This window comes from Cetorhinus maximus, chromosome 13 (genome assembly GCF_964194155.1).
Source record: "Cetorhinus maximus chromosome 13, sCetMax3.hap1.1, whole genome shotgun sequence".
In the NCBI taxonomy this organism is placed as follows: domain Eukaryota; kingdom Metazoa; phylum Chordata; class Chondrichthyes; order Lamniformes; family Cetorhinidae; genus Cetorhinus; species Cetorhinus maximus.
The window spans coordinates 32,484,106-32,510,110 of record NC_135891.1 but is presented as its reverse complement, the minus strand read 5'-3'; the positions used below and the strand labels follow the sequence as shown (position 1 = coordinate 32,510,110).

The 26,005-nt window shown below is 40.3% G+C and overlaps 1 protein-coding gene and 1 pseudogene across 3 annotated transcripts in view; both read left to right on the top strand.

The window, feature by feature from the left end:
* LOC144688527 (uridine-cytidine kinase-like 1) overlaps positions 1-25,786 on the top strand; it is a 125,055-nt gene extending 99,269 nt beyond the window's left edge. For 2 of the 3 annotated variants that reach the window (XM_078555212.1, XM_078555214.1), the window contains 8 exons: positions 2,335-2,354; positions 10,086-10,184; positions 12,099-12,192; positions 15,805-15,867; positions 17,098-17,220; positions 17,382-17,489; positions 21,349-21,505; positions 23,495-25,786. In XM_078555212.1, coding sequence (XP_078411338.1) covers positions 2,335-2,354; positions 10,086-10,184; positions 12,099-12,192; positions 15,805-15,867; positions 17,098-17,220; positions 17,382-17,489; positions 21,349-21,505; positions 23,495-23,541 — 711 coding nt within the window. In that variant the 3' untranslated portion in view covers positions 23,542-25,786. Of the gene's footprint in view, positions 1-1,442; positions 1,460-2,334; positions 2,355-10,085; positions 10,185-12,098; positions 12,193-15,804; positions 15,868-17,097; positions 17,221-17,381; positions 17,490-21,348; positions 21,506-23,494 lie in introns of all 3 variants that reach the window. The other variant, XM_078555213.1, reaches the window with a different exon arrangement.
* On the top strand, positions 14,810-15,006 carry LOC144689294 (U11 spliceosomal RNA; annotated as a pseudogene).
* Positions 25,787-26,005: the final 219 nt, after the last annotated feature.

Genomic DNA, 26,005 nt, shown 5'->3' with positions numbered 1-26,005 from the left:
CATTCACTGGCATTTCACTGCCAGCTCAAGGGACATCATTACCCATTCTCATACACACACCCTCACATGTGCATCTGGCCTCATCTCCTCTGGAGACTGCCTCCTCAGCCTTCACCATCTTGAGGCCACTTGCACAGATCAACATGTGCCCCCACATGCAGCCTGGGTTACCCTCCTTTCCCAGTACAGCCCTCACCCTGCAGCCTCTTCCCTTGCCTGAGGCCACTTCTCCCCCTTCCCCAAGCCCTAGCCCTGCAGCTATTGAAAAGCCACCTACATATGGCCAATCAACCCATGAGCCCCCCTAAAAGTGATGTGGTGCTGTCTGTGAAGCCTGGTGCTAATGACTGTGAGCGCTAACCGAAGCAAGGTAGGAAAACAAGCCTCAAAATCCCAAGTGAAGTGCAGCCCACCAAGTGCACGCCTTATAAATGCTGTCGTGAAACATGTTGGTGTGTTTTCCCGCCGACGTGGTGGATGATCCAGTGGGGGCAGATGAGTTTGGTGAGCTGGCCCTATAATGATATGCCTACGTATTACAATGAGGTTCCCGACATCAGATGACGGTGCACGTGGCCCGTTCGTGAAACTGATTGTGCCATATTGTCTGCTCCCGCCACCGAACACACCTGACGCCAGTGGGCACAGAAAATCACAACCAATGAGTATTCATTAGAGGATTTATATTAGCATGAAGTAATGAATGATCTACCTCAGAACTTAGTGCTGGGACCACTGTTGTTTCTAATTTACATAAGTGGCCTGGATTCAGAAACTCAATACACAGTGGTCAAATTTACAGATGATATCAAATCAGGAAGGACAATGGAATTGGCAGTGTGAACTGCGAAGCTACAAAATGATATGGAAGGTAGTTTCACAGTTTGTGAACTGAAAACTTTGGGACAGTTTTGGGGAGGAATGAGAAGCCCGGGGCAATGAGAATTTTTCAGGAGCTGCCAATAGTTCAAATGATTAGGTGGCCGTTCTACCATGCAGATTCATAATTTCTATGTTTGAATTTTAGAGGACATTCTCATTAGAGATTGTACTATGGAAAACATTGAAGGATTTTCAGTATGCAAAGGGTTAAGGCATTGTTCTGCATTATTTGGAAACCTGTACGTTTGTCATAAAGCGAGAACAGGTTCAACCTTCAGCTCGTTAACCATGTTCTCACTTTACCTGTCATCTTGTTTTGTTAGAAGATGTTGATAGATTTTTTTTTGTCAGATGTATATTTTCTCCTCTCAACCAAAGCCCCACTAGCTGGCCCAAGTAACAAGGAGTGAAGTTTCCACAGAGCAAAGCTTTCAGTAAAGGTACACGCTGCTGTGTGTTGCAAAATACTGCAAAATGTGAATGTATTCCCCTTTTATTTAACTTTTTTTTCTCTTGTATGTATATTAAAAATGAACGAATGGTTACTGTTAACATCTCAGCGTGAACTCAGTGTAAGGTATGAACAAACAATGGTAGGCGTGCACCACGTATTGTGAACGGTGAGAGGCACTATGAATACTGGTCCATGCTTCGACACAAGGAGTCATGTTTCTAAATTAAGTTGTTTCATGAAGATATGTTCTTAACACCTATTCATTTTTGTTGGATTTTAAATACTTTTTTCAAACCAATACACATCCAAATTATTTTAAAAATGTGACGGAGCAAGGTGAGTACTCAAAATGTCTCGGTGGCGATAGTTACTTTGGTAACTGCCGTTCACGTGCAGCTCTCTAACCTTCCTGGTCTGTTTGAATCAGTAAAGTTGAAAATCAGAGAAAAGTTAATGCTGACCCTCTTGATCAGATAAAGTAGTTTCCAAGATTTCAGATTATTTAACGATGTACTTGTTCAAATAAACTTTCCATCAATGGTCAGCTACAATAGAAATGCAACAGGAAGTTAACTATCTGCGTTAGGCACAGGAAGTTTAGAGGGTTTAGAATTTAATGTCATGTTTGATAGTTGCAGTGTGTGACATCTACCATGCTTGCTGTGTAATTCTTTAGAAAATTTTTTACACTACGGTTCCTGTCAGTTAAAAATAGAAGAAAACTTGAAAAATGCAGCTATTTTTGGCTTGCTGTGAAGTACGTGCTTTACTCAAATTCAAGAATCTTAACTTCAGACTATTTGGCAAAATTAATTTGCAGCAAAAAATTTAAAAAGAAATGGTCATGCACTACATAGTATGGTAATGTCCTGCTGCCACTGGGGAAAGTTTGTGATTTGCTTCTGTTGTTGGACATTAATGAATTGAAATCTCTTCTTTCCTACCCATTCTGAATTTCCTTCATTGTCCTGCTCCGAATATAATCCCCAACTGAACAGAGGAAACTGCGCTGGGATATGTGAGGAGAATTTGCATACTTCATTCATTTTCCTAGCTGTTTTTGCATTTCAAGCCTGTGCGTGGCTATTTAGAAAGCAAAAACTAATAACTGCTTACAATGGGTTTTTTTTTATCATTTACCGTTAGTGCAGCCACACAGCAATTAGAATGTTTGGAAATGAAGCTTAATTTAAATTTTTCAACTTATTCCTATTTTGCGAAAAATTCAACAATTTCCTTTCTTGTATTGGGAATTTCATGGCTGATTTATAGAGAAAGGGTTCATTGTTTCAGTAATTGCTTGCTGCTTGTACTGCTTTTTGCTTGACATGCCCTGGTTATAACAGCTGCAACTAATAACTGACTTGGATTTGGCTTGAGATTTGACCACATGTGGCATAAGTATTTCTCAGCCCGAATCATGACTACATTTACAGCTAAATCTGAACTTTAATAGGAACTGTCTGTTTATTTACACCTTAAAAAAGAATCTTAAGCATCTCGACTTTCAAAACTATTTTTATATTACACCAATACCTACGCACATGATGTGGACCCAAAAGCAAACTCTTTTGGCATTTGCTAAGGCCAGCAATTGGGAAAACTGATGCCTTAACACCAACCTAGAAGAGCATGTTCTACTCCAATGTGGAATTTTGATTTATTATCCCACTGGGAAGAGAATAATGTCAAATATATTTAGAAATTTTGTTTTAAGAAAATCCCAGAAAATAAACAGCACAGGAATCCATTCCGCCCATCTACTGCAATCCAATTTGCCTGCCCTTTCTCTCTATCCCTTCATATTCTCCTGTTTCAAATACTCATCCAGTTCCATTTTAATGATGTTCTAGCTTCTGCATCAATATCACATGTGGTATGCATTTCACGCCTTAACAACTACATGTGCAAACATTTGTTCTAACTTCCCCCTTCTTCCAGTGATGTCCCTTGTTGCCAATTCATCAAGTGACACAAACAATCTTTCAATGTTTACCTTCTCAAACCTTCGCCTTTTCTGCTCCAATAATTATTGACACTGGTTATTTAAGCAGATCTTTTAGTAATTAGAGATCTTGGAATTTATATCCTTGACTGCGCATTGTTAATGATTGACTGCACCGCTAAGTGTTAATTGGGTACAAATGACACCTCTTAAACAAGAGAAATGAAAAGTTTGTGGAATCTGAAAATTCGTGCAATTCCTGTTTTTCATTGAAGCACAAAATCATGTTAACCTATCCACAGGGTTGAATCGGGTCGCACGTATGTTCAGTTGTACGTGAAGTTGTTATTAATATATTATTGACGTTTAGTTAGCTTGAAATGAACCATAACAGTTAAGAAAAAAATATACAACTTCAATTGGAAAATGCAGAGATACCCATTAGCGTTATTTCAGCCTTGTCCTGCAAGCGAAACTCCAAGGGCATCTGCCCTGCACGTGTTAGTGTGACTAACTGAAAATATGTCACCATTGTATAGCAAGCTGTGGATATTTTAACTATGAATGGTAGATTTAGTGTAGACGCTTTGGTGGGAGCAGAATGTTTACAGAAAGTGCTTATTATGATGAGTGGCTTTTCTTCCAATTTTTAAAAAATATTGTACTTGAAAGTAAGGGGTTCCTAATTTTAGAATTTGGATGAGCTGCTCTGATGAAGTAATATATCTCCAGCAATGAATGTTCAGATTGCTGGTGGTTGTAACTGCATTCTATTATTTGCATTTTTCTCTCACCTCCGAGCTAGCAGCGATGATGAAAATAGATCTCAGTTAACAAAATAAATCAAGATTTAAGCATCGCCTCTGTGGCTCAGGAGCACCACTCTGGCATGGCAGCCTCTGTACATTTCCTGCAGAGGAAGACAGTGGGCTGAGAAGGCCCATGATTCACTGGCCTCTCTTTTCCCTGGGCCCGCTTCTCGGCCAGCTGAGCTTTTGTTTCCTTGCACCTTCCAAACAGTCAGCCTCCAGAGGCCAACGCAACCATTTTTTAATTCATTCTGTTTTAAAACAATGCCTCCATTCTATCCCTTCCCCTCCCCCCCTCCCCTCCCCCTCCCCCTCCTCGACACATCTAAAAGCTAAGTCTCTAGATTTTAAACTGCATTAATACTGTGTAGGCGGGCTAACCACGTAACCAGTAACCACGAAGGCAAAGCATAGCCTAAAAAAAAAGTCTCGTCTTAACTTGTCCTCGAGTGTTCAAGAAAAGGTTGTCACTGTGAACCACTTAAACTTCAGCTTGTTAAGTATAGCAGGTTTCAGTTAACATAAGTAACAAATTGTGCACAAGTCCTTATTAAAGCCTGTAAAACACTGAAATGAAGCCCTAATTCCATAATAAAGAGCAACCGAGCAATGATGCAGTCAATAAGGGCCAATAATTTAAAAGAGAACTCCAATGTTGAGAAACAAACTGCCACTTGACTATCCTGTATTTTTAGATAAGCCACTCAGCTTATCTTTATCATTGTGTCTAAAAAGACCAATTTTGGGCACCAGCCTCCTCCCTCCACAACACCAAAAAGTATTTGTAAATTAAAGAAATGTGCCCTGGCCTTGATGCAGTCCCAACATCTAATTTTCCATTCTCCATCAAATTATATTAATAAGTCAACTTTTCATCATGGGTGACACCAGCTCCTCACTTGCAGACATTTAAAGCATTGCATCTACCCCATCTAACTTTATTCCTTGTTCCATCTTGCTAGAAGGTTTTCACTTGCACTGAAACTTCCTGTACTTATGATTCACCTCCAATATCAGCTCTAGTTGGTCATAGTTATTATGAGTCTAAAACATATTATGACATGCAACCATGTGGGATTGTATAGCTGAACCTGAGCATGTTTTTAACTATTAACTAAAGGTACACTTTCTGCTGGTGGTGGTGAGGAAGAGAGGTGTAGCTATTAAGGTTGGGAATGCTGTCCGATTTATTCCCCCCCCCAACTCTCTAGCATGGGTATAGTGAAGCCAACCACAGCTGTACTCTGCTGCCCCAGCTAAGAACAGTAAAATCAATGCAGAGTAGTGTTCAATAGGATTACTCGCATCTACTGGGGGCTAGCTCAATCCCAATTACACAGATCATTGCATTTAGAGTCCTGAAAGCAGCTGTTCAGTAACTTACTTGTTTCCAATTGAGTACAAATTGAAATTGGGATCATGATATAGAACAGCAGCCATTGTAAAACATAGGGTAAAGGGGACAACATCAGCTGTCCTTAAGTGATATACAATACCATCAATACAGCGTTATGTGAGTTGAGGCATTTAAGCATAAACAGGGTATAAAACATCCCTAAAATGTTTGATTTCTTATTCTGTATGTCTAATTTTCTGTAAGAGTTTAATAGAAATCTACTAACAAAGCAGAACTGATGCACTTACTGAACAAATGACAGCAGCTTAGTTATACTGGGTTTCACCAACTGAAAATGCACACATAACTGCTGAACCTTGAAATCGTTGCCCAGCAACTGCCAATATAATTTGAATTAAGGCTGACATTTCTATCTGGGATTCCGCAATTCAAATAAAACATGCAGTTTTAATTTAATCTGCAGTTTTGTTATTTTGACCATGTAATGCCAGTTAATAGTGATTTTGAGGATTTAAGCGATCAGTTAGCTTTTCTAAGGTTTTAATTGTGTCCATATTTACAAATGGATAGTAAAAAAGTTGAGTGCTGTTTAAATGTTTTATCCATTCTGGTGTAAAAATAGGTATGTGGATCTCCTGAATGTAATGAATAATATCTTGAAATTGACAGTGAGTGATAAGAAGCATCTAATATGTTTGTATCAAAGTCCACTATTTTAGCAAAAGTGTTAATCCATTTGAAATGAACTAGTTCAAATATTCCACTAAAATGTCAGTGAAGACATTGTTGACACATTTAAGAGTTAAAATTCAATATCATTTATAATAATTTCCAGGCTATCATATCTTGAGTTATGCATCTGTTACTTTATCATGTTAACCTCATAGGAAAGCCACTAACTCGGGACATTTGATGTAGCTCCCTTTTACCATAGGATGTACACTGGGTGTTGTGCTACATCATGAGTATAATGTGAGAGATTTAAAATTACCCAAATTGGTAGGAAGAATAGAAAAACAATATATTTCTTGAACCATGAGAGGCTGGTAGATGTTAATACGCAGAGAGATTTAAGTGTCCCTGTACGCGAATCACAAAATAGTTAACATGCAGATACTGCAAGCAATTAGGAAGGCAGATGTATTTTAGCCTTTATTACAAGGGGGTGGAGTATAAGTGTGAAGAGAGTCTTGTTGCAATTATATACAACTTTGAGGAGATCATACCTGCACTACTGTGCACAGTTTTGGTTTCCTTAGCTAAGGAAGGATATGTTTATCTTAGAGAGAACACAACTGAGGTTCACTAGATTAAGGGAAGAATCTTTCCTATGGCTGGAGGGCTGGGCGGGAACATGAAGCTGCCTCAGGGAGATAGAATGGGTGACAAAGCTTTTTAATAAATAAAGTAAAACTTTATTTAAACATGTCCCCTCATGTCACAGTGACACATGAGCTGGGACATGTTTGTGAAGTTAAGAAAATGTATTTATTTATTTTATAAAAGTTTCAGGAAACCTCATCCCACCCGTGGTTGAGGTTTCCTGAAAAACACGAAGGTTGCTTGGGCTCTTCGCCTGCCCGCCAACCATACGGTTGGACGGGCAGTGTTGTTAACAACTTTAATTACTTTTTTAATGGCCTTAATAGGCTGTTGACAGTTTGGTGGGCGCGCAGCCACCTCCAGCGCGCGCCTGCCGAACAAAATATCAAAATGGCGCGTGATGACTTTGGGACGCACGCCCAACATCATCGCGCGTCATTTTCCGCGTCGGCGCGTTGGGCCCTCCCCCGCACGCTGACAGCAATATTCTGCCCTAATTCCTGGGGTGAGAGGTTGCCCTATGAGGAGTTGCTGAGTAGAAGGTGCCTATGTTCTTTGGAGTTTAACAGAATGAGAAGTGGTCTCATTGAAATGTATGACCGAGATCTGCGGTCGATGGCGAAGTAACAGCACTTGCTGCTGACTTCGAAATTAGGTACCCACAAAGATCCAGCAATCGCTATGGCATGGAATTTATCTTTCCAATGTTACTTTTATCCTGAAGCCAACTACAGGAGATCTCGAGTATCCAGCTATACCGTTGTATTGTCATTAAGCAGGCTAAGCAGTCAATCACATTGAAACAATCCAGGAAGTAAAATACACTAATTATCCTTCATTTTTTAAATCATTTTACAGAAAGCACAGTAAAGATTGGGATATACATATGGCACTTAAGCAGATGCTGAAATGTCATAAATTTGAAAAAATGTTTTTTATTTATATTAAAAATCTATGGAAACTTCTTCATAATGGAAAAATTTGACACCCCGCAAATGGAAGATTCGTTTTTCAGGACCAGAAGGGCTTTTCAGCAGCAATTATGAAATTAGTACACTTTTAAAAGCCTCAACGAGGTGAGACTAAAAGTGCAAAAGTGGAAATTCAAATGATTTCAACAGATTTCTCTCTGCAGGGATTTCAACAGCGTACCCTCTGGAGGAGCAGGGGATCACTGACAGCAACTTCCGATTTCCACATTTAGCTGTACTTGTGGGAATGCCAGGAGTTGCTGTAAATTTCACAGTTTTAATAACAACAATCTGATAATTTCACTATCATTACAGCTGCAAAATCCAGGCCAGAAAATACTTGAGTGTTTGATAGGTAGGTTCTCAGAGGCTATTCCCCCAGCTGGAATCTAGAACTAGAGATCATAGTCTCAGAATGAGGGGCAGGGCAATTACCACTAAGATGAGGAGAAATTTCTTTGCTCAGGATTATTAATCTTTGGAATCTCGACCCCAGAGGGATGTTCAGTTTTTGAGTATATTCAAGATTTAGATTGATAGGCTTTTGGATACAAAGTGAATTAAGGGATATGGAATAGGGTGGGAAAGTGAAGTTGAGGCTGAGGATCAGCCATGATCTAATTGAATGGCGGAGCAGGCTCAAGGGAATGTATGGCCTACTTCTCCTATTTCACCCAACCACCAATACAAAGCCGTAAGTAAAGGAAGCAGTTATCAAAGGCTATGATATTTGACAGTGAAACCTGCTGCATTTGTTATATCTTCAGGGCAGCCGAGAGAAAAAGCATTTCAACACCAGTTTCTCAGAATACTTAGAGGAAACTGTTCCTCAAAGGCCCCGGGGACTTATCGGGCTGGATTTAATAGAGCCCACTGGAGCGGGCTATGTGGTGGGCAGCCCTGCACAATCACGGGGGAGGCCGCGCATCCCAATCCTGCCAGCGGGAACCCTGACCCCCTATTTAGCCAACGGCAGGAATAGCCTGACATGGGGAACCCAGCACTGGCTAATTCGGCTCATTAATGAGTCACTTAAGGTCATTATCCCTGAGCCCACCAAGATTTAGTAGTGGCTCAGAGATTCCTCCTAACTCGCTTGGGTTTCCCATTGCCTCCTAAAAGGCGTCCAGCAAACCCTGTCAGATTTGCCAGCAGCCTCCCGGGGCGGGGGCGGGGTGGAGGGGGGGTGGTCCTGCTTTCAAAGGTAATTAGAACCCATTTGAGGGACCTGGCATCGGGAAGGTGGTGCCCACTGAGAGCCACCCCCCTGCCCTTGCATCTGACCGCACTCCGCCCCACTTCACTGGCAACTCCTTCCCCACAACCCCCATCCCATCCTCACTCACCTGTAGCCTGGGTCCTTCATTGATCCTAGGCCTCTCCCTAGGTGTATTGCTAACAACAGCCTTCACTTCCGGTGGCGCTGATGGGTAATGGAGAGCTACCGACCTCTGACTGGAAACATTCACCACTGCAGTCCTAAATCCTGGGGAGGGCCTGATGCTGGCCATTTAGTGCCTGGTTCCACACCGCGAACACTAAATCCAGCCCATTGTTTGTCAGCAATATTTGCACCTAAGTGACTTGGCCAACAAAGTAAAAGCTAATACTGAGAAGTTTGCAGACGTTTACTTGCTGATAATGTTCAGTGGTGAGATCATCACTTTTACTATTAGCTTAATGTGAAAGCAAGAGGGCCAATAGCATTGGGATACTTAGCTTCTCATCTCCAAGAAGATGGCTAGGAAACACATTTTAAATCCCTCCTTCTCATCTATCAATGTTTAATGTTTTAGAACGTGACTGAGGACTGAAGCTGCCTAAATCTCTTTAGAAAATGACAAAAAAGCTGTTAAAGGCACAGAGAATAGTTTTAACTTTGGGGGATGGTGAAAAATGAGAGATATGACATTGGCCACCTGTTATACCCCTCTCCTAATATGGGATCAAGAAAGTCAATTAACAGGTAGCTGACCTGATATCATTGGCTTCACGCTTATCACCAAAAGTTCAAATTATCCCCCCATCGTTTTTAAAAGCTGCTGCTTTGCTTTTAGTGATTGGGCTAAAGTGTACAATATTTGATTGGAAAATTCTGTTTGCTTTTTAGTTATTCTTCAAATATCTTTGGATGTTCTTTATCCAAATTTGCACCAATTGCATTTGTTTAAAGTATAGATGTAACATTTCTTTCACTCAAATGTCACAAATTGATCTGATAAAATCTTCCTGCTGCTTTCTGGCTATTTGCATAATCTAAGAAGCAAACTTAATTTGTGAAAGTTTTGGTATTTGTCTAGAGTTGAAATTCAATAACAAGTTTTCCTTGCTGTCTTTACTACAGGGCAACTTTAGCATCTGCCCACCAAGCACAGCCATTGCCAAAGACCTTGAGTGTGCTGAAAAGCACTCCGCAGGTACAAGGGATGCACACATTCATTAGGTACTGTCTCCATTCTGTCAATCTGGTACATTGTCTAGAACTCCTTAAACCCCTGTCTCTCCACTTCTCTGTTAGAAACACCTGCAAACCCATCTCTTTGCCCGAGTCTATGGTCACCTTAATTTCATCAAGAAGAGTCAGCATTCATTCTGCTGTTCCCCTGTCAATAGTTTGGGAAATGTTTCTCTGCAGAAGATGCTATATAAATACAAGTTGTTGTAGTAGTATAGAATTTTACATTCAGAGGAGTCCATTCAGTCCATCATATTTGTACTTGCTGTCCGAAAACGCCACCCAACTAGTCTCATTTCCTTTCCCGTTCCCTGTAACATTTCATTCTTTTCTATATCTGCTACCTTTTGGAGCTATGGTGTAGTATTATAAGAAAATAAAGTCTCTTAAATTTAAGAAAGCTTTGTAAAATAAATGAGATGGAAAATAAAACTCTGTATTTTTCCAGGTCAATGAGGACAATCTACTCTTCTGGTATAGAATTGGTTTGAGAGATTAATCTTTACCTCAGTTTATTACTTTGTTAGCACGTCCATTTATCGACATACCTTTTAGGCTATCTAAAACAAACAAATTAACTATCAACTTGGCTTAATGTTCACCTGAAATAAGGAGCGAGTTACTGATGCTGAAAACTTGAGTAAGGTGCTGTTGCTGACCTTGAAAATGTGAATAAAGTGATAATTACTGATGCTGAAAAACTGCAAACAAAATGTTTTCCAGTGCCCCTTTGGCTGGACTGTTCTATTATTTTATTATACTGGGCACTGTCTGTCAAAATACCTTCAGAATTAATTATTTGTTTTGTCGGTATCTTTCTAAAGGTATACGTTATTTTAACCATTAAAACAGATTTGATACAGAGTATATGCTATATTGCAGATGATACTCCACAAGATGCTTGCATATCTGAGAGGCCATTTGACCCATCACGATTTGTCCATCCACAGTGACCCGCATTATCCCTCATTGTAATTGTTTCTTAAATGGTTCTAGAGTTTTTTGCTGCCGCCACATTGGCTGAAAATTCTTTCAAAGTAAACTTTGAGTTCTAAAATTACCTTTTACTAATTTGAAACTGTGTCCTCAGCCTATACTCCCACTAAATTAACCTTTTCCATTTAATTTGCTATGTTTTATACTTCAATAAGGTCACCTCTCTTGTCCATTATTGTTTGACTTACTCACATACTTTGTTTAACTCATTCTGTAATTTCTGAATTGTCTCTTTTGAATTTAGCTAGCAGCCTTTCATGCAAAACTTTATCGAATGCCTTTTGAAAATCCAAGTCTACAGTAGTGTTTATCACATGTCACTTCCTCAGAAAAATTAAGGAGGTTAGCCAGGCAGAATCTTCCCCTTTGAAAGTCATGTTGATTAATGTTGTTGTAAAGACAATCATTGATTTTATAATTGATGAACGCTTTCATTATTTTGCGCATTACATTGATAATGATGTGAATTTCAAGTGAAAATTCTACTGTGGAGCAGTTGAGTCACAATTTGATTTGCTGTTCTGTCTCCAGTGAAATCACCTCAAGCAAGTAGTCTTGTAAAAGAACACAAGTTGATTCAGAGCCACAGAAACATGCATCATATCAAACCATGCACCATGAAACCAGTTTTCTTGCAAAAATGTAATGCGTAGAAGCAGAAGATAATAAAGTATTAGTGATATAGGACCTAAAAAGGAGGATGACATCACAAAACTAGTTGTTAGTGAAGTTTGGTGATTTGTTTTTTAATAGTAAACCTCTGGTAAATGCCCAGGTCTGCTAGTGTTATGGGAATTTATCTGTTTTTATACTCAATTTTATGAATGAGACATAACTTATTTTTGTAACGCTGTGTGCATTTTCGATTGGAGTACCAGGGAAGTGACTATATCTTTTTCTTTTCAGAAATAAAGACACAAGTCGAGATGAATTTATATTCTATTCAAAGAGGTTGATGAGAATATTGATAGAGCACACACTTTCATTGTTGCCTTTCCGGGTATGTATATCAGTAACATACACTTTTCAGAGACCATCACTGCACAGAATCAGGTTGTTTGTTCCAGTGACTGACTGCTTTTACCCTCCACTTGAGCTGATTCTAATCCTGTTCTTCTGCTTGCTCCCATAAACTTTAACACTATTCTTTCTCACACATCAGATTACCATCGTTTCAATAGTAACATCATAAATTTCAATGGCACTCATCACACCATGTTCTTGAGTGCATTACATTAAGGAGCAACAAAACAATCGTGTGAGGGGAAATGGTAAAATATGCAGGGAACCAAAGGCATGTAGTTTGTGAGTAGGTTTTGAAAAACTTGGAGGGAGGAAGCTGGAAGAAAATCCCATTGGTCTGGATTATTGTGACCAAACATGCATAAAGAGGCGTGGAGGACAAGGAGAAACTGTTGTTAGAGGAATAGAGAAACGATGTGGGGAGGCGATGGCATAGTGGTATTGTCGCTGCAGTAGTAATCCGGAGACCCAGGGTAATGCTCTGGGAACCCGGGTTTGAATCTTGCCATAGAAGATGGTGGAATTTAAATTCAATAAAAATCTGGAATTATAAGTCTAATGATGACCACAAAACCATTGTTGATTGTCATAAAAATCCATATCCCATATAGACTAATATCCTTTAGGGAAGGAAATTTGCTGTCCTTACCTGGCCTGGCTAATATATGACTCTCAGACCCACAGCAATGTGGTTGACTCTTAAATGCCCTCTGAACAAGGGTAATTAGGGATGGGCAATAAATGCTGGCCTAGCCAGTGACACCAACATCCCATGAATGAATTTATATAAAAAAAACATAAGACAGTAAATCACTCAGATTCAGTGCAGTGTGAGCCAATGAAGGAGTTGTTTCAGAATGAGGATGCAAACTTTGAAATTAATTCAGTTGGAGCATTGAAATGGCTAAAAACTGTGAATCCAAAGCCCAATGGTCTCTGTGTTCTGTGCTCCACAGGTCCCTGCAAGTTACGACATTGACTTCTTGTTCTCTTTTCTGCTGTCTTTAAATACTATGCACTTTTTATAACTAATTCTATAACTAACCTTTCAGCACTCCTTCACTTTCCTGCTCTCTTGCCGCCTTCTAAAATTCTCATCCGCCGTTTTGGATCTCTCCATGGCCTTGCCTCCTCAACCTCCTTCAATCAAACCTTCAATCTCCTACAACCCTCTGAGATACCAGCACTCCTCTAATCCTGCATTCCCAATCAGAATTGCTCCACCATTGGTGGCCATGTCTTCAGTTGCCTAGGCTTCAAGATCTGGAATTCCCTCCCTACAGCTCTCCACCTCTCTACCTTGCTTTCATCCTTTAAGACACTTCTTAAAACCTACTTCTTTGACTAAGCTTTTGGTCATCTGACCAAATATCCCATGTGGCTCGGTGTCATACTTTGTTTAATAGTGCTCCTATGGAGTGCCTTGGGACATTTCATTACGTTAAAGGTGCTATATAAATCTAAGTTGTTGTTGTAGTAATGCCTTTAAGCCTGACTAGAATCATCATCAGCACTTATGAAATGAGTTTTGATTGAAAAAGAAACTTTTGGAATATTTTGAACTGCATTTTCAGTTGTCAATTTAAGGAAAGCATGATAGAAGCAACATACAATTCAGTCACAACTTGTTGAGCTAGCTCATTTACTTTTGTAAGTCACATCTTTTATTATGAAATAAATATTATTTTATCAACCATGAGATTGGCAACCATGTTTCTAGACCGATCGTTTTGCGTTAGCTTGGCAATTGTTGGTAATATTTTAAATAAATATGGGGCTAGATTTTGCTGCAGCAGAGCATCTAACAGTGTTTGCTGTTAGTCAGACCTGCCTCTGTATCCTTCAGCTCAAAGAAGCTTGGCCCACAAAGCTGCTGACAGTACCAGCTGATAATAGCGCAGGGAGGGAAAGAGGCTATCTGGGACTCAATAGGGCAACCAACAGCCCATCTTCTTAACTAATGAGGTTTATGGATTGGGAAATAAACAGCTGAAGAACTGAGAAGCAGTGTGAATTAAAGGGGGCAAATTTAATGTGAGTTATAGAAAGAGAGGTAAAGAATTATTGGATTAAAGGACAGAAAAAGAGGCCGGAAGAAACACATTTGTTTTAAAGTAGAATTTTAAGCGAGACTCCAAACTTATAATAGTTAATTTTCACTGCCAGAGAGGTTGATTAGTAGTCATTAACACTTACCATGTCCTAAAAAGATTACTTACACTTGCAGTTACTAGCCCTAAATATCTGCTGCAGGTTTAGATCTTATCTACGACACAGATACAGCACTTGCACGATATTCAATGCATTTCAATGGTGAGATAGACAGAGAGATGCCATTTTCATGAAGCTAATGACAAGGCAGCAACAACACGAACAACAGCTTTTGGATATTTGAATGTAACTGAACATCTGCAGCTCATTTGAAGTTGCCGTAGCATTTACACATAAGTGTTGGCAAGCGCCATCAGCCTCATTGGTCTTTTGACAGTCCTAGTGTTCCTGGGCGGCAAGAAGGTGCAGCAAATTAGAGAAGTGACATTCAGTTTATGAAAGTGAATGGCTTACCCAGCAATAGACACTGAAAGTCTACTTACAAGAAGGGTTTCTGCTGTGAATAGCACATGGATGAGGTGCCTGCCCTTTATCTGTGCGGAATCGATATCTAGAGATTTCGGAAGCGCAGTTTTTGTTTCTTGGAGCTGCTGGTGACCATTTTTTTAAAAAATGAAGCAATATATGCACATGGGTAAATACACTGATTGAAAGTTCTTCAGCTCACCTCAGCTCCAAATATTATATTAAAATTTACACAATGCTATGTCAGCCCAATTAATTAAAACAGGCCTCTACCAACACCAGTGTAAATGGGGCAGTGAGTGACCCAGTGCCATTTTTTGGCCACTACCACCTGGTTTACATTGGATTCCTACATTTAAAACCAGCAAACTAGTTTGTGTTAAGCCCTCCATGGACTTCCATTCAAGACTGGCAGAGATAAAAATTAAGCTGAAAACACCAATGTATCGGATATTTTCTAAATGACCAAACATTGCTAATGAAAGCACTATTATTTGAGATCTTTGCAAAACAACTGCCCATCACGCATTTGATTCATCTCTTCCCTGCCTCTGAATAGCAATCCAGTATAGACCTGTCTTGGGAATCGACTGCCATTCAGGTACTGTAAACTTCGCAGATTAAAATAGCTTGCATTGGTCCTATTTATGAAAAATATGTGGTATCTATCTTGCTCCATTTACTTAACCAAGCAGAGATCAGTATAAATACTCCCTTATCCCCAAAAGTAATCAAGTAAAAGTGGAATATACATGCACAGTGATTTTTCAACACTGACCAACCTCTTCACCTTCCATCTCTGTCTCCACAAGCCTCCAACCACAGCCTTTCTAGAATGATCGATTTTTTTTTTGGGGGGGTGGGGGGGGGCGGTGCATGTGGGTTGTTAAAAGTTCCAAGAGGTGCATATAGGTTTCATGATCTTTGAATAATTGTGTATTCGTGTTATTAGAGCAGGCTGGTATACACATTTTGCCTGATGAGAATACTTTTCCCTGATGTTTTGTGGCAGACATGTACAGTCCAGACACTGCAAGGAGAGAACTATGAAGGAAGAAGATTTGATGGCACAAGAGTAAGTATGAATAATATTTAGTACAATAACGTTTGACATACAGTGCCATTTTACCATGAGCACAATGTTAACAATCAGCTAGAAACTGTGCCAATCTTAAATCAATTTTTACCCTTTCTTAATAATTGAAATGTTACTGTTTAAAAGCCTCGTATGGATCCAGGGTAAACATTTTCTATGTTTTAATTATCTTAATAATGTTGCCTTGTATAAGATCAAATGTTAGAATTAGACACACATGATATGTGTAAATGGTTGATGATTGATTGGTGAGATCATGTGTTCAATAAATGACATTTTGGTGGCATCACTTTGATGCAGCTTGTGTGCAGCATAATAATATCAATGCATAAGCCTATCAGCAAGTAGATGCAAACGTTGCTTCTGCGTTAAATAGGAAATCATTAGCTGTTTTATTTTTAATTGGATAAATGAAAGAGAAAGAAGTTATTATAGCAGCAGACAGTTCTGGGAGACTAAAGAGTTTATCAGAAACTGAAAGTCAAAGAAGAGGCTAATTAACTTGTCTTTCAACAACAGTTATGTGAATATGAATATCGCCCACTTATTGACTGTGTGCTCAGTGGTTGAGGTTTAATAACTTGCTAGTTGTCATTATCAATGAGAGGTTATCATTTTAGTCCCTGTTGAGTGCTAAGCAACTGCAAAGAAGAGTTGGTGACAAAGTTGCTTCAGCTTTATCCAGTAACAACCGTGAGCACTGACAGCCTCACTGTTAATAGTACAACAAAATCAAAGCCAATGTCCTTGCATCTTAAGCAAATACTGCAAATTCATTGTACAGTCGCACAGCAAAAAACGTTTTTGTATGCGAATAACTTAAAATAGTTTTTGAGAGATGAGTGAACAAAAATATATTAAGCAAGTACACTGGTAGGTAAATACTGTTACAGACATGACCCCTGTCTCTTTCAGTATCTGCAAGGTGGGTCATATTTTTAACTGATATTAGATATGTGACATATGGCTTCAGTAAACTTGCTGTGTTATATTCATGTGTGACTTAATGTCACATTTGGAGAACAGGAGAACCAGAATCATCACCATGCCCCAAATCCTGGACTACACACTCATCAATGTTGTTTAGAAAATTGCTTACGGAACACATAAACCTACAAGATTAGTCTCTGTTCATTTTGTTTAAAAACAAATGGTGTGTTATGAGCAGCATCTTTGTCGTAATTGCAGTTTTTTTTATCATCCTTAAAGATAACAGGAGTATCAATTCTGAGAGCAGGGGAGACCATGGAGCCAGCCTTACGAGCAGTGTGTAAAGATGTGACAGTTGGTAAAATCCTAATCCAGACTAACCACATCACAGGGGAACCCGAGGTAAAAAATACAATTCCACTACTTATTTGCGCGTTGGCTATATGGAATCAAGTTTACCAAAATAATTAGAATTGAATCAATCCGTGCTAATAAAACTCTTGTGTTTCGATGGACTGTAAATTATCATTGTACTCTCAAAATTGTTTTCTCACAATTTATAGCTTCATTACCTGAGACTGCCAAAGGATATCAGTGAGGATCACGTCATTTTAATGGACTGTACAGTGTCCACAGGGGCTGCAGCTTTGATGGCAATCAGGGTGTTGCTGGTAAGACTGAGCTTCTAGATAATATTAGATCCCTTTTTGGAATATATAACTTTTAAGCCACTTTCTTTTTCATCTTTTAATTTGGATTCCAGTTGCTAGGTATTTGTGAGCCAGATCCCAGTGATAAATTGCTAAATATGATTCCGTAGTGCAGATCTGTAGACCCAGTTTAACCGGGGATCTTAACAAGTCTGTTGCCAGTCTACAAAAATAAATGTTAGGAGTTGGCTCCTGGAAACTGACTTAAAAGACCGTATAGCTATGAAAAACATGTGAGTGAGGGGACAGTTTTCCAGGTAATTGCTAGCAGCGGGAAAGCCTTGCCCTATTCACACATCCTAGAAAATTATCTCTTGAATGCGAGAGATAACATTTCAATAGTTTAACTTCTTACTGCAATCTGTTCATGTGGCATTGTGGAAAACATGATACAGAAGAGAGGCTGGATTTTATGTTTCTTAGCAGAGTGAGGGAGGCGGAATGGAAACTGAGGGGGTCAGTTCGCTCCCCACCCCCCCACAACCCCAGTCTCTGGGCATGCAATCATGCATCAGATGACCAATGAGTAGTCAGCCAACAGGAAGGAGGCCAATTATAGGTACAAAGGCAGCTTGCTTCCCAACCACAAACTCTTCCCCTTGCCCCCTTCCAACCTTGCAGTTACTATCAGGGCCAATGTTTCTCATGCCTGTTTTTAGATGCCACAATATAGTCAATTCTTGTGACCTTGAGTTACTATAAAATATAATGTAATGATTTTTTGTTGCCACTATGTTCATAGAGGAATATGAATCACACCTTGGTGTGAATACAAAGCTTGTGAGTTCTGAGAAACTGTTGCCCAACTTGCACTGTAGGCTGGGACGTTATGTGGCAGATAGGTAATGCAGCAGTCATGGCTAGAATTGTAAAGGCCCCCTGGTCTCCGAACAGTCTTTATTATTCATTGAAGGTACAACAAAGATAAAAATCACCATTAAAAAGCACATAGAATCTGCTGGGACATTCAACCATGATCCCAGTGGTAGGCCTTTTCTACCACCCTTGTGCTGCCTCCTAATGGCTGGCGTAAACGACCCCCAAACGTTTTACATCTGAAGCCCGAAAAATGCTGGGGATAATGAAAAATTATATACAATTGGGTTGTTAACTAGCTTGTTAAATCATGATTTCAGAATGGCGGGCAGGCTGCTGATTTCAGCACACATATGCCTTACATATTATAAGAGACTGGCATGATGATATCAGGTCGCTGACCCAAACTTTTTGTCAGCGCTGGGGAGCAGCGCACCCGATTTAGCAATGTAAAATCCAGGTGTCTATACACTCAAACCTGGCTCAGTTTTACCTTGCAGGGAGTTTTCAAAGACTGAAATGTATTTTGTTTTTGATGGCCACAGACTAACGGTGACTAGCATCAACAAGCACAGAGATGTGAATACTTTTTGTACTATGAAGCACATGATGCTGCTCACCGACACTTATGGCTGGATTTAGTGAAGGCTGCAGGTCTTGCCTGCTGGTTGGAGTGCCGGCGGAAACCCCATGTCAGCTATTTTAGGGAAGATCCACCAAGGACTCAGGCGCTTAACTGGGCAGCAGTGGGCCTTCCCAGAATCCAGGACTTTGAAGGCGGAGGTCCTGCTCACCAAGAGCTGCTGGCCAATCAGAAGCTGGCGGCTGTATTGAACATCACCATTGGGACTTCCAGGAGACATTAGCTGCCGCTGGTACCACACCCTCCTGAGGCCTATTGTCGCTGGATCCCAGGGCACATTATGGCATGAAGGGGGTTGTTGGGTGGGGGTTGAGGGGGGTCGGCAGCAAAGACAGGGTGGCAGTTCTCAGCGGAGCCCCCTCACTCCCCCCTCCCCCACCCCCACTTCCGAATGCCGGGTCCCATGATCAGGCACTGAGTACCTTTGATCAAGGGACCCCACCGGAGCCCGCAAGCAAACCCCACATATGCTGTTCACATGCTGAGCCCTGCATTAAGTATCCACTTAAGGGCCTCAATTGGTTGCAGGGCAGGAATGTCCTGTATGGGCCACGCCACAGATTTAATCAGGGTGGAGGTGGAAAGGTGACCAGGTCCCCACCTGCCACCCTCCCGCCTGATTACATGTCCCCCCTCACCACCAAACTTCCCACAGGGGAGGGCATTAAATTCTGCCCATTCCCACAAGTGATTGCCTGGAACATTAATAATGAAAATCGTGAAATAGATGTTAATTATGCTGTCTGGATTTTTTGGATTAGAAATATTCTCTTTGTTTGGGTAATCTAACCTTTGAAAAGTGTGATTCATGAGTTTATCCATGATCATTGGTACTCTAATGGGACATTTATTTAAATTGAAGGCTGAGGTGCCTCTACAAATGGACTATATAGTACATTAAATTAATTAACTGCAGTCATCCAAACAACATCAAATTTAAACATTTGCTTCCAATTGACAATCAAAACTCTGACTGAATTGAATGCAGCTATTCTTCTGAAATAAAAAAAACTTATAATGTTGGATATGCAGGTGTGTCAACATCTGAGCACATTAAATCAAGGTAATGTTTTGAGTGGTGAACCCCTTAACCAGGACTTAGGGATGAAGGGCCTCTACCCAAAATGTTAATCTGTATTTTTTTCTCTTCATAGATACTAATGATTCTGCTGAGTAATTCCAGCACCGTCTGTTTAATGTCAGATATGTAGTATTTGCATCTTTTTCTGTCTATATGACAGGTAATCTTTCCTGATGTGCTTTAGGTGCAAGATAACTATATGATATTTTTAGATTTTTGTTTAAAGTAAAGGGCTTTTCCTGTTGAAATATTTCCTCCGTTGTACCATTGATTGAAGATGTGCATCATTTGAATTTGGAGAATTTGTGCTTTGTGCAGTCACACTGCTAATGCTCAGAATTCCAGGGGCTGAATTTTGCCCCCGTTGGGGGGGGAAGTTGATGGGCGGGCGTGCTTCTGATCGGCGCCCCCGATCGGAGGTATGGCACCATTTTACGTGGGTGGGCCAATTAAGGCCCGCCCAGCGTGATATCCGCAGGGAAGCGCTATGCACCCCCTGTGCAGACGGGGGGAATGCCTAAAATTGAGAGTGCACTGTTTCGCGCATGTGCACGAAAGAGCGCACTCATCTCCCTGAGGCTAAGCGCTGCCTAAGGGAGATTCCCTCTACTTTCAAAACTATTAAAAATAGAAAAAGAAATTTCCCTTACATGACATGACAATGTCACATGATTTGGGACATGTTCATAATTTCCAAAAAAAACTTTATTAAAATTTTTAAAACCCTACATGAAACCTCATCCCGCCTGTGGATGAGGTTTCATGTTCGTTCTACTTCCCGCTGGGGCTCCTGTCCGCCAACCTTAAGGTTGGACGGGCAGGTCCACTAATTACTTTAGTAAATGGCCTCAATCAGCCATTGACAGGTCGGCGGGTGCGCAGCTGATTTTGCTGCACCCCGGCCTTCCTGAAAATTTAAATGAGGCGCGGTGACGTCGGGAATTCCGCCCAACGTCACCGCACGTCATTTTACGCGTCGGCGAATGGGCCCCGCCCCCGCTCGCCGATGGTAAAATCTTGCCCCAGGTGTGTGATGGGACAGAACTAGAGCAATAAGCTTTGAGATTTTGAAATTAATCTGCACTGCAAAAACACAAATATCCTAATGGATAGGGGAGGGAAGAAGTGTTTTCATAATCCGTATTTTTAAAAAAAAAACAATCACTAGATGTTTTAACCAATTTTTCAGATTGTAATTTTAAAATGAGAAGGAAAGATTTCATTAAACTGATTTATGCTGTCTAACTGGTGCGCACCTGATTTTTGTCACTCCTCTGCAGGATCATGATGTACAAGAGGATAAGATCTTCCTTATTTCCCTGCTAATGGCAGAGATGGGGGTACACTCAGTGGCATACGCCTTCCCACAAGTAAAAATTATCACTACAGCTGTCGACAAAAAAGTCAATGATTTGTTCCACATCATCCCTGGCATAGGCAAGTATTTGAAAGCAAAACTATTTCTATGACTCCATAAACATTAAAGGAACATTTCCAATCAATATTTCCAGCCATTGTCAGATATAGTTTCTGATTGAGAAGCCTATATAAAATAAATAGTTAAAGTCTGCCCAAACATGAGCACAGAGAGTAATATTATGCGTGTGCACTCATATTCAAACATGAACTTCATAAATCAGATATATCCTGCTGGCAAAATGGCTTCCTTTTTGTGCTGAATTTTTTATGAAACTAAAGTATGTTGTCCAGCTTCAAGTGCTAAAAGGTCTGTGTTGCATATCAGCAAGAGGTGGGAAAGGAGAAAAAAATGGGTTAGCATGAAATTTCCAACCTCCTATTCCCTAACAATCAAATTCACTGCACTTTCAACTCAGACTGTACCACTTACATTTCCCAATTGCTCCATTTTTAAAAAATGTGTATGACATTCCAGCTCAGATCTTACAGTCAGCAGTCAAGCAATGATGCTCACTGATCTCGAAGAAAATGGTCCATAAAGATCTAGCAATCTCTGTAGCATGGAAATCCCCCTTCCCAACATCAATTTGATTCTGGCACCAAGTCAAAAGGATCTCCAGGTGTCCAGCACTATCGATGTTAACAAGCAACTAAGCACATTGAAATATTCTTATAGACAGCAAATCAGGCAGTGAAATGCAGAGTTTTTCACTTTTAATTAAAAGTTTACAGAGAGCAAAACATTTGATTAGGCCATACATCCAGAATGTAGAGGATGAAATATCATAAACTTTTTAAAATAAAATTATTTTAAAAATACAAAAACTTTTTTATCAAATGGAGAAATTTGACATTCTACAAATAGAACATTACGCTTTTCAGGAATAGTGAGGCTGTTATCAATAATTATGAACTTAGTACACCATCAAAAAGCAGCTACATCTCATTCGACAAGGTGCAACTTTTTCAGGTGAGAATAATAGTGTAAAAGACCAAGTTTTCATCAGTTCAGTGATTTCTACATGGTTGCAGACTGGGGGTACTCTATCTCGAATTGTAGAATCACTGACCGTACATCTGAATTTCTGATTAACTGTGTGTGTGAAGACTCCAAAAGTTGCTGTCAGAGGATTAATAATGTTGAACCCTAACAGTTTTGCTGTCATTAATACCGCAAAATCTGGGCCTATATTTTAAGGTACTCCCCTTTGTTTCCTAATGGGTTTTTTTGGGTTTTTTTCAGTTTCCAATTTTTAAAACATTTCTCTGACATTTTAATATAACTCAAGTTATTACTTGAACCCATAATAAAGTATATTAATTAACCAATAAAAGATGTTTTCCAGGTTCCCTAATGTGTAATTCTGGATGCTCAGCACCATGCCATCAGAGCTAGGTTAAAAGCTTTACCCCTGTGACTGCACAGTTTGATGTCAGTGTAATCGTGAACTTTGCTTGCCAAGACTATATTCAACTAATTAGGGGAAATAAAAACTTTGGGGCAAAATAAAGATAAGGTTGCAAAGTAATTGCCACTGTGTTTGTGACACTTTTCTAATCTGTCCTTTTATCATTTTTCTGTGGATTATCTTAACTTTTAACTTTTTCATTACCATCTCACCAACTAATATACAGAAAAATATCACTACATTTATCTGATCGTAACCCTTCATGACCTTGAAGCCCTCTGTCAGGATACCCTCTTAACCTTATCAGTCCCAGTGAAAACAAACCCAATTCCTCAAGTCTTTCCTCAGATACTGTACCTTTCCCTGTCGTGCCCATGGTGGAATACCCATTCTTTGTCCTGATGATTCACTATTGAAGTGAGAATGTTCAAACAAAATTCTCACAATTATGACAGCTATTTTAGCACTGAACGTTTATATGTTGCTATGGTGTTGAGACTCCTTTGATATGCTATTCAGTATTTTTCAGTTAATATTCATGTAGTATAAGGAGTCTCAATTTGAGATGATGGGATGTGATATACTTTTCTCATTTCAGGTAACTTTGGCGATCGTTACTTTGGAACTGATGCCCCCGCGGACTGATGTGAAGATGACGACTGTACAGCTTTGTGATGCACATTTTAACTTCTGCACTTTCAGACATTACAGATCATCATTGATTACTGGGTGAATTAAATGAGCTTCACATAGAGGCCGGGATTTTCCATGCCCGCTGGCATCAGGCGTGTTTGGTGTTGTGAGCGGACAATAGGGCGCAATTGGTTTCACAACGGTGTGAAACCAGTTTGCGATTGTTTGCTCAGCCCGCCAATGGTGGGCCATGTTTCCCGCCATTGGACATCAACAACCTCATTGTAATACGCCTGCATTTCATTATTAGGCCAGCCTGCCGGAATCGCCCTCTTTCCCCCTGTACCTCCCCCCTTGCTGGATCATCCACCCATGTCAACAGCATATATAAGGCCTGTGCTTGGCCGGCCCTCACTTCACTCGAGACTTCAAGGTTTATTTGCCTACCTTGCTTCGGTCAGCACACGCAGTCATCAGTGCCAGGCCTCACAGACAGCACCACACCACTTTATGGGGGGCTCATGGGTAGATTGGCCATATGGCTTTTCAATGGCTGCAGGGCTAGGGCTTGGGGAAGGGGGAGAAGTGGCCTCAGGCAAGGGAAGAGGCTGCAGGACGAGGGCTATACTGCGGAAGGAAGGTACATGTGGGAGCACATGTTGATCTGTGCAAGTGGCCTCAAAATGGTGAGGGCTGAGGAGGCAGTCTCCAGAGGAGATGAGGCCAGATGGACATGTGAGGGTGTGTGTGAGAATGGGTGGTGATGTCCCTTGAGCTGGCAGTGAGCGAGATGTCAGTGAATGTGTGATGGGCTTGAGTGTGTGAGTTTAGAGTAATGAGATGGTTATCTTACCCTGGCGGCATGGATGAGATCATTCATCCTCTATCTGCACTGGATGGCCAACCTTTTCTGTGCAGCATTGGCACTGACCACCACTGCCATGGCCTCCCAAGCTGGAGTGGGAGCAAAGGACATCACAGCGGGCTTCCACACGCCCAAAAGGCTTTCGAGGGCTGCAGTCTTCTTGCCTTTTGGGGCCATGTTTTCTTTGCTACATTCCTGGGCTGGAAGCACTGAGCGCAGCTGTATTTTAAATGTGGTGCCTGGCGTGATGAAGTGGCGAGGTGACGGTGTGGCAGGCGAATTGGAGCCCGCCTGCCGTCGAAACGGCGTGTTTCCCGGGAACGCATAATTAATGCGGCGGGTTTGGGACAATACAGAGTGAAAAGCCGCCATTGTGGCCGGCAGGCAAAGCGTCGTTTTTCCTACCCGCTACTGCACATAGTGCAAATCTGGGACGATTCCGTGCAAATCTGGGATGATTCCGAGCAAATCTGGGACGATTCCGTGCAAATCTGGTACGATTCCGCCCAAAGTATCAGATGCAATGGCCACCTTATTCTATTTGCAATCTGCATCCTTTAATCGTAACAGACAGAATACCATGTGGGTCTTGAATTGGATGAGAAAAGCTCCGTTTTGCACTCGAAGTGCCAACTCATAAAATTCACCCTGTCATCTCCTTTCTTTAGAGGAACTCATTAGCTTACTTCCTATCAAAATACAACAGTTTGATGGTATAGTTACTAGCTGACAGTATCCTGCAGCTAACTAATTGTTTGTATACAAAAGAAACTTTTTTTTTAAGAAAACGACTACATTTTCTTGCACCATTCAAGACAATGAAAAAATTCTTTCAGAAATCTGGAAAGTTTGTATTTTTTATTATTACTCTTTTAGTAATGTAAATGATTTTTAATTTAAGATAAACGAATGTAAGATTGCGCACAATTATTTAAGCATTCTCTAAAGTACTTTATAATTGTTTAATAACTTGATCCAGTGTCTCAGCATAGAAAATGTCCTTGCGAGTTGTGTATACTTGTCACACTTCGTTTTATGTTGTGATATCACGACTAAATGCTTTTAATGTGTCTTTTTTTGTGATATTACAATATCACGATTATTGCATTACACTTGGAGGTTGTTCCTGAGCACTTTAGAAGAAGTTAATTTGTGCAATTTGTCATTCCTATGAAGAGAATTACTATGAATTTAAATGCATTGTAAACCAATTAGTACCTGAGAAAATATTCATTGTAAAGTAATACCTCCACCTTGATAATGACCTTTTTTGTGTGACTATTAGATATTAGCTATAATACTGTGATCTGAAGTCATGTTGTTAAGGAATCCTGCCATTAAGATGGAAATCTGATGTATTTTAAAATTAAAACCTTTATGTTTTGATCTCTTGACTGTGATCTGAAAGTTTCCCTTCAGCAGTTCCAGTGCATGTTGACAGCACACAATTAGCAAATTATACATCACAAACATTTTAATTTTCTGATAATTAAATTACTTGTTGTAAAATTCACCAATATGTCTTTTTGCTATGATCCAGTGGAACTGAGGTAGAAAATCCAGGGAAGGAAGTTTCTTCTCCACAGTGAGGAGAGGAAATAAAAGGACTAA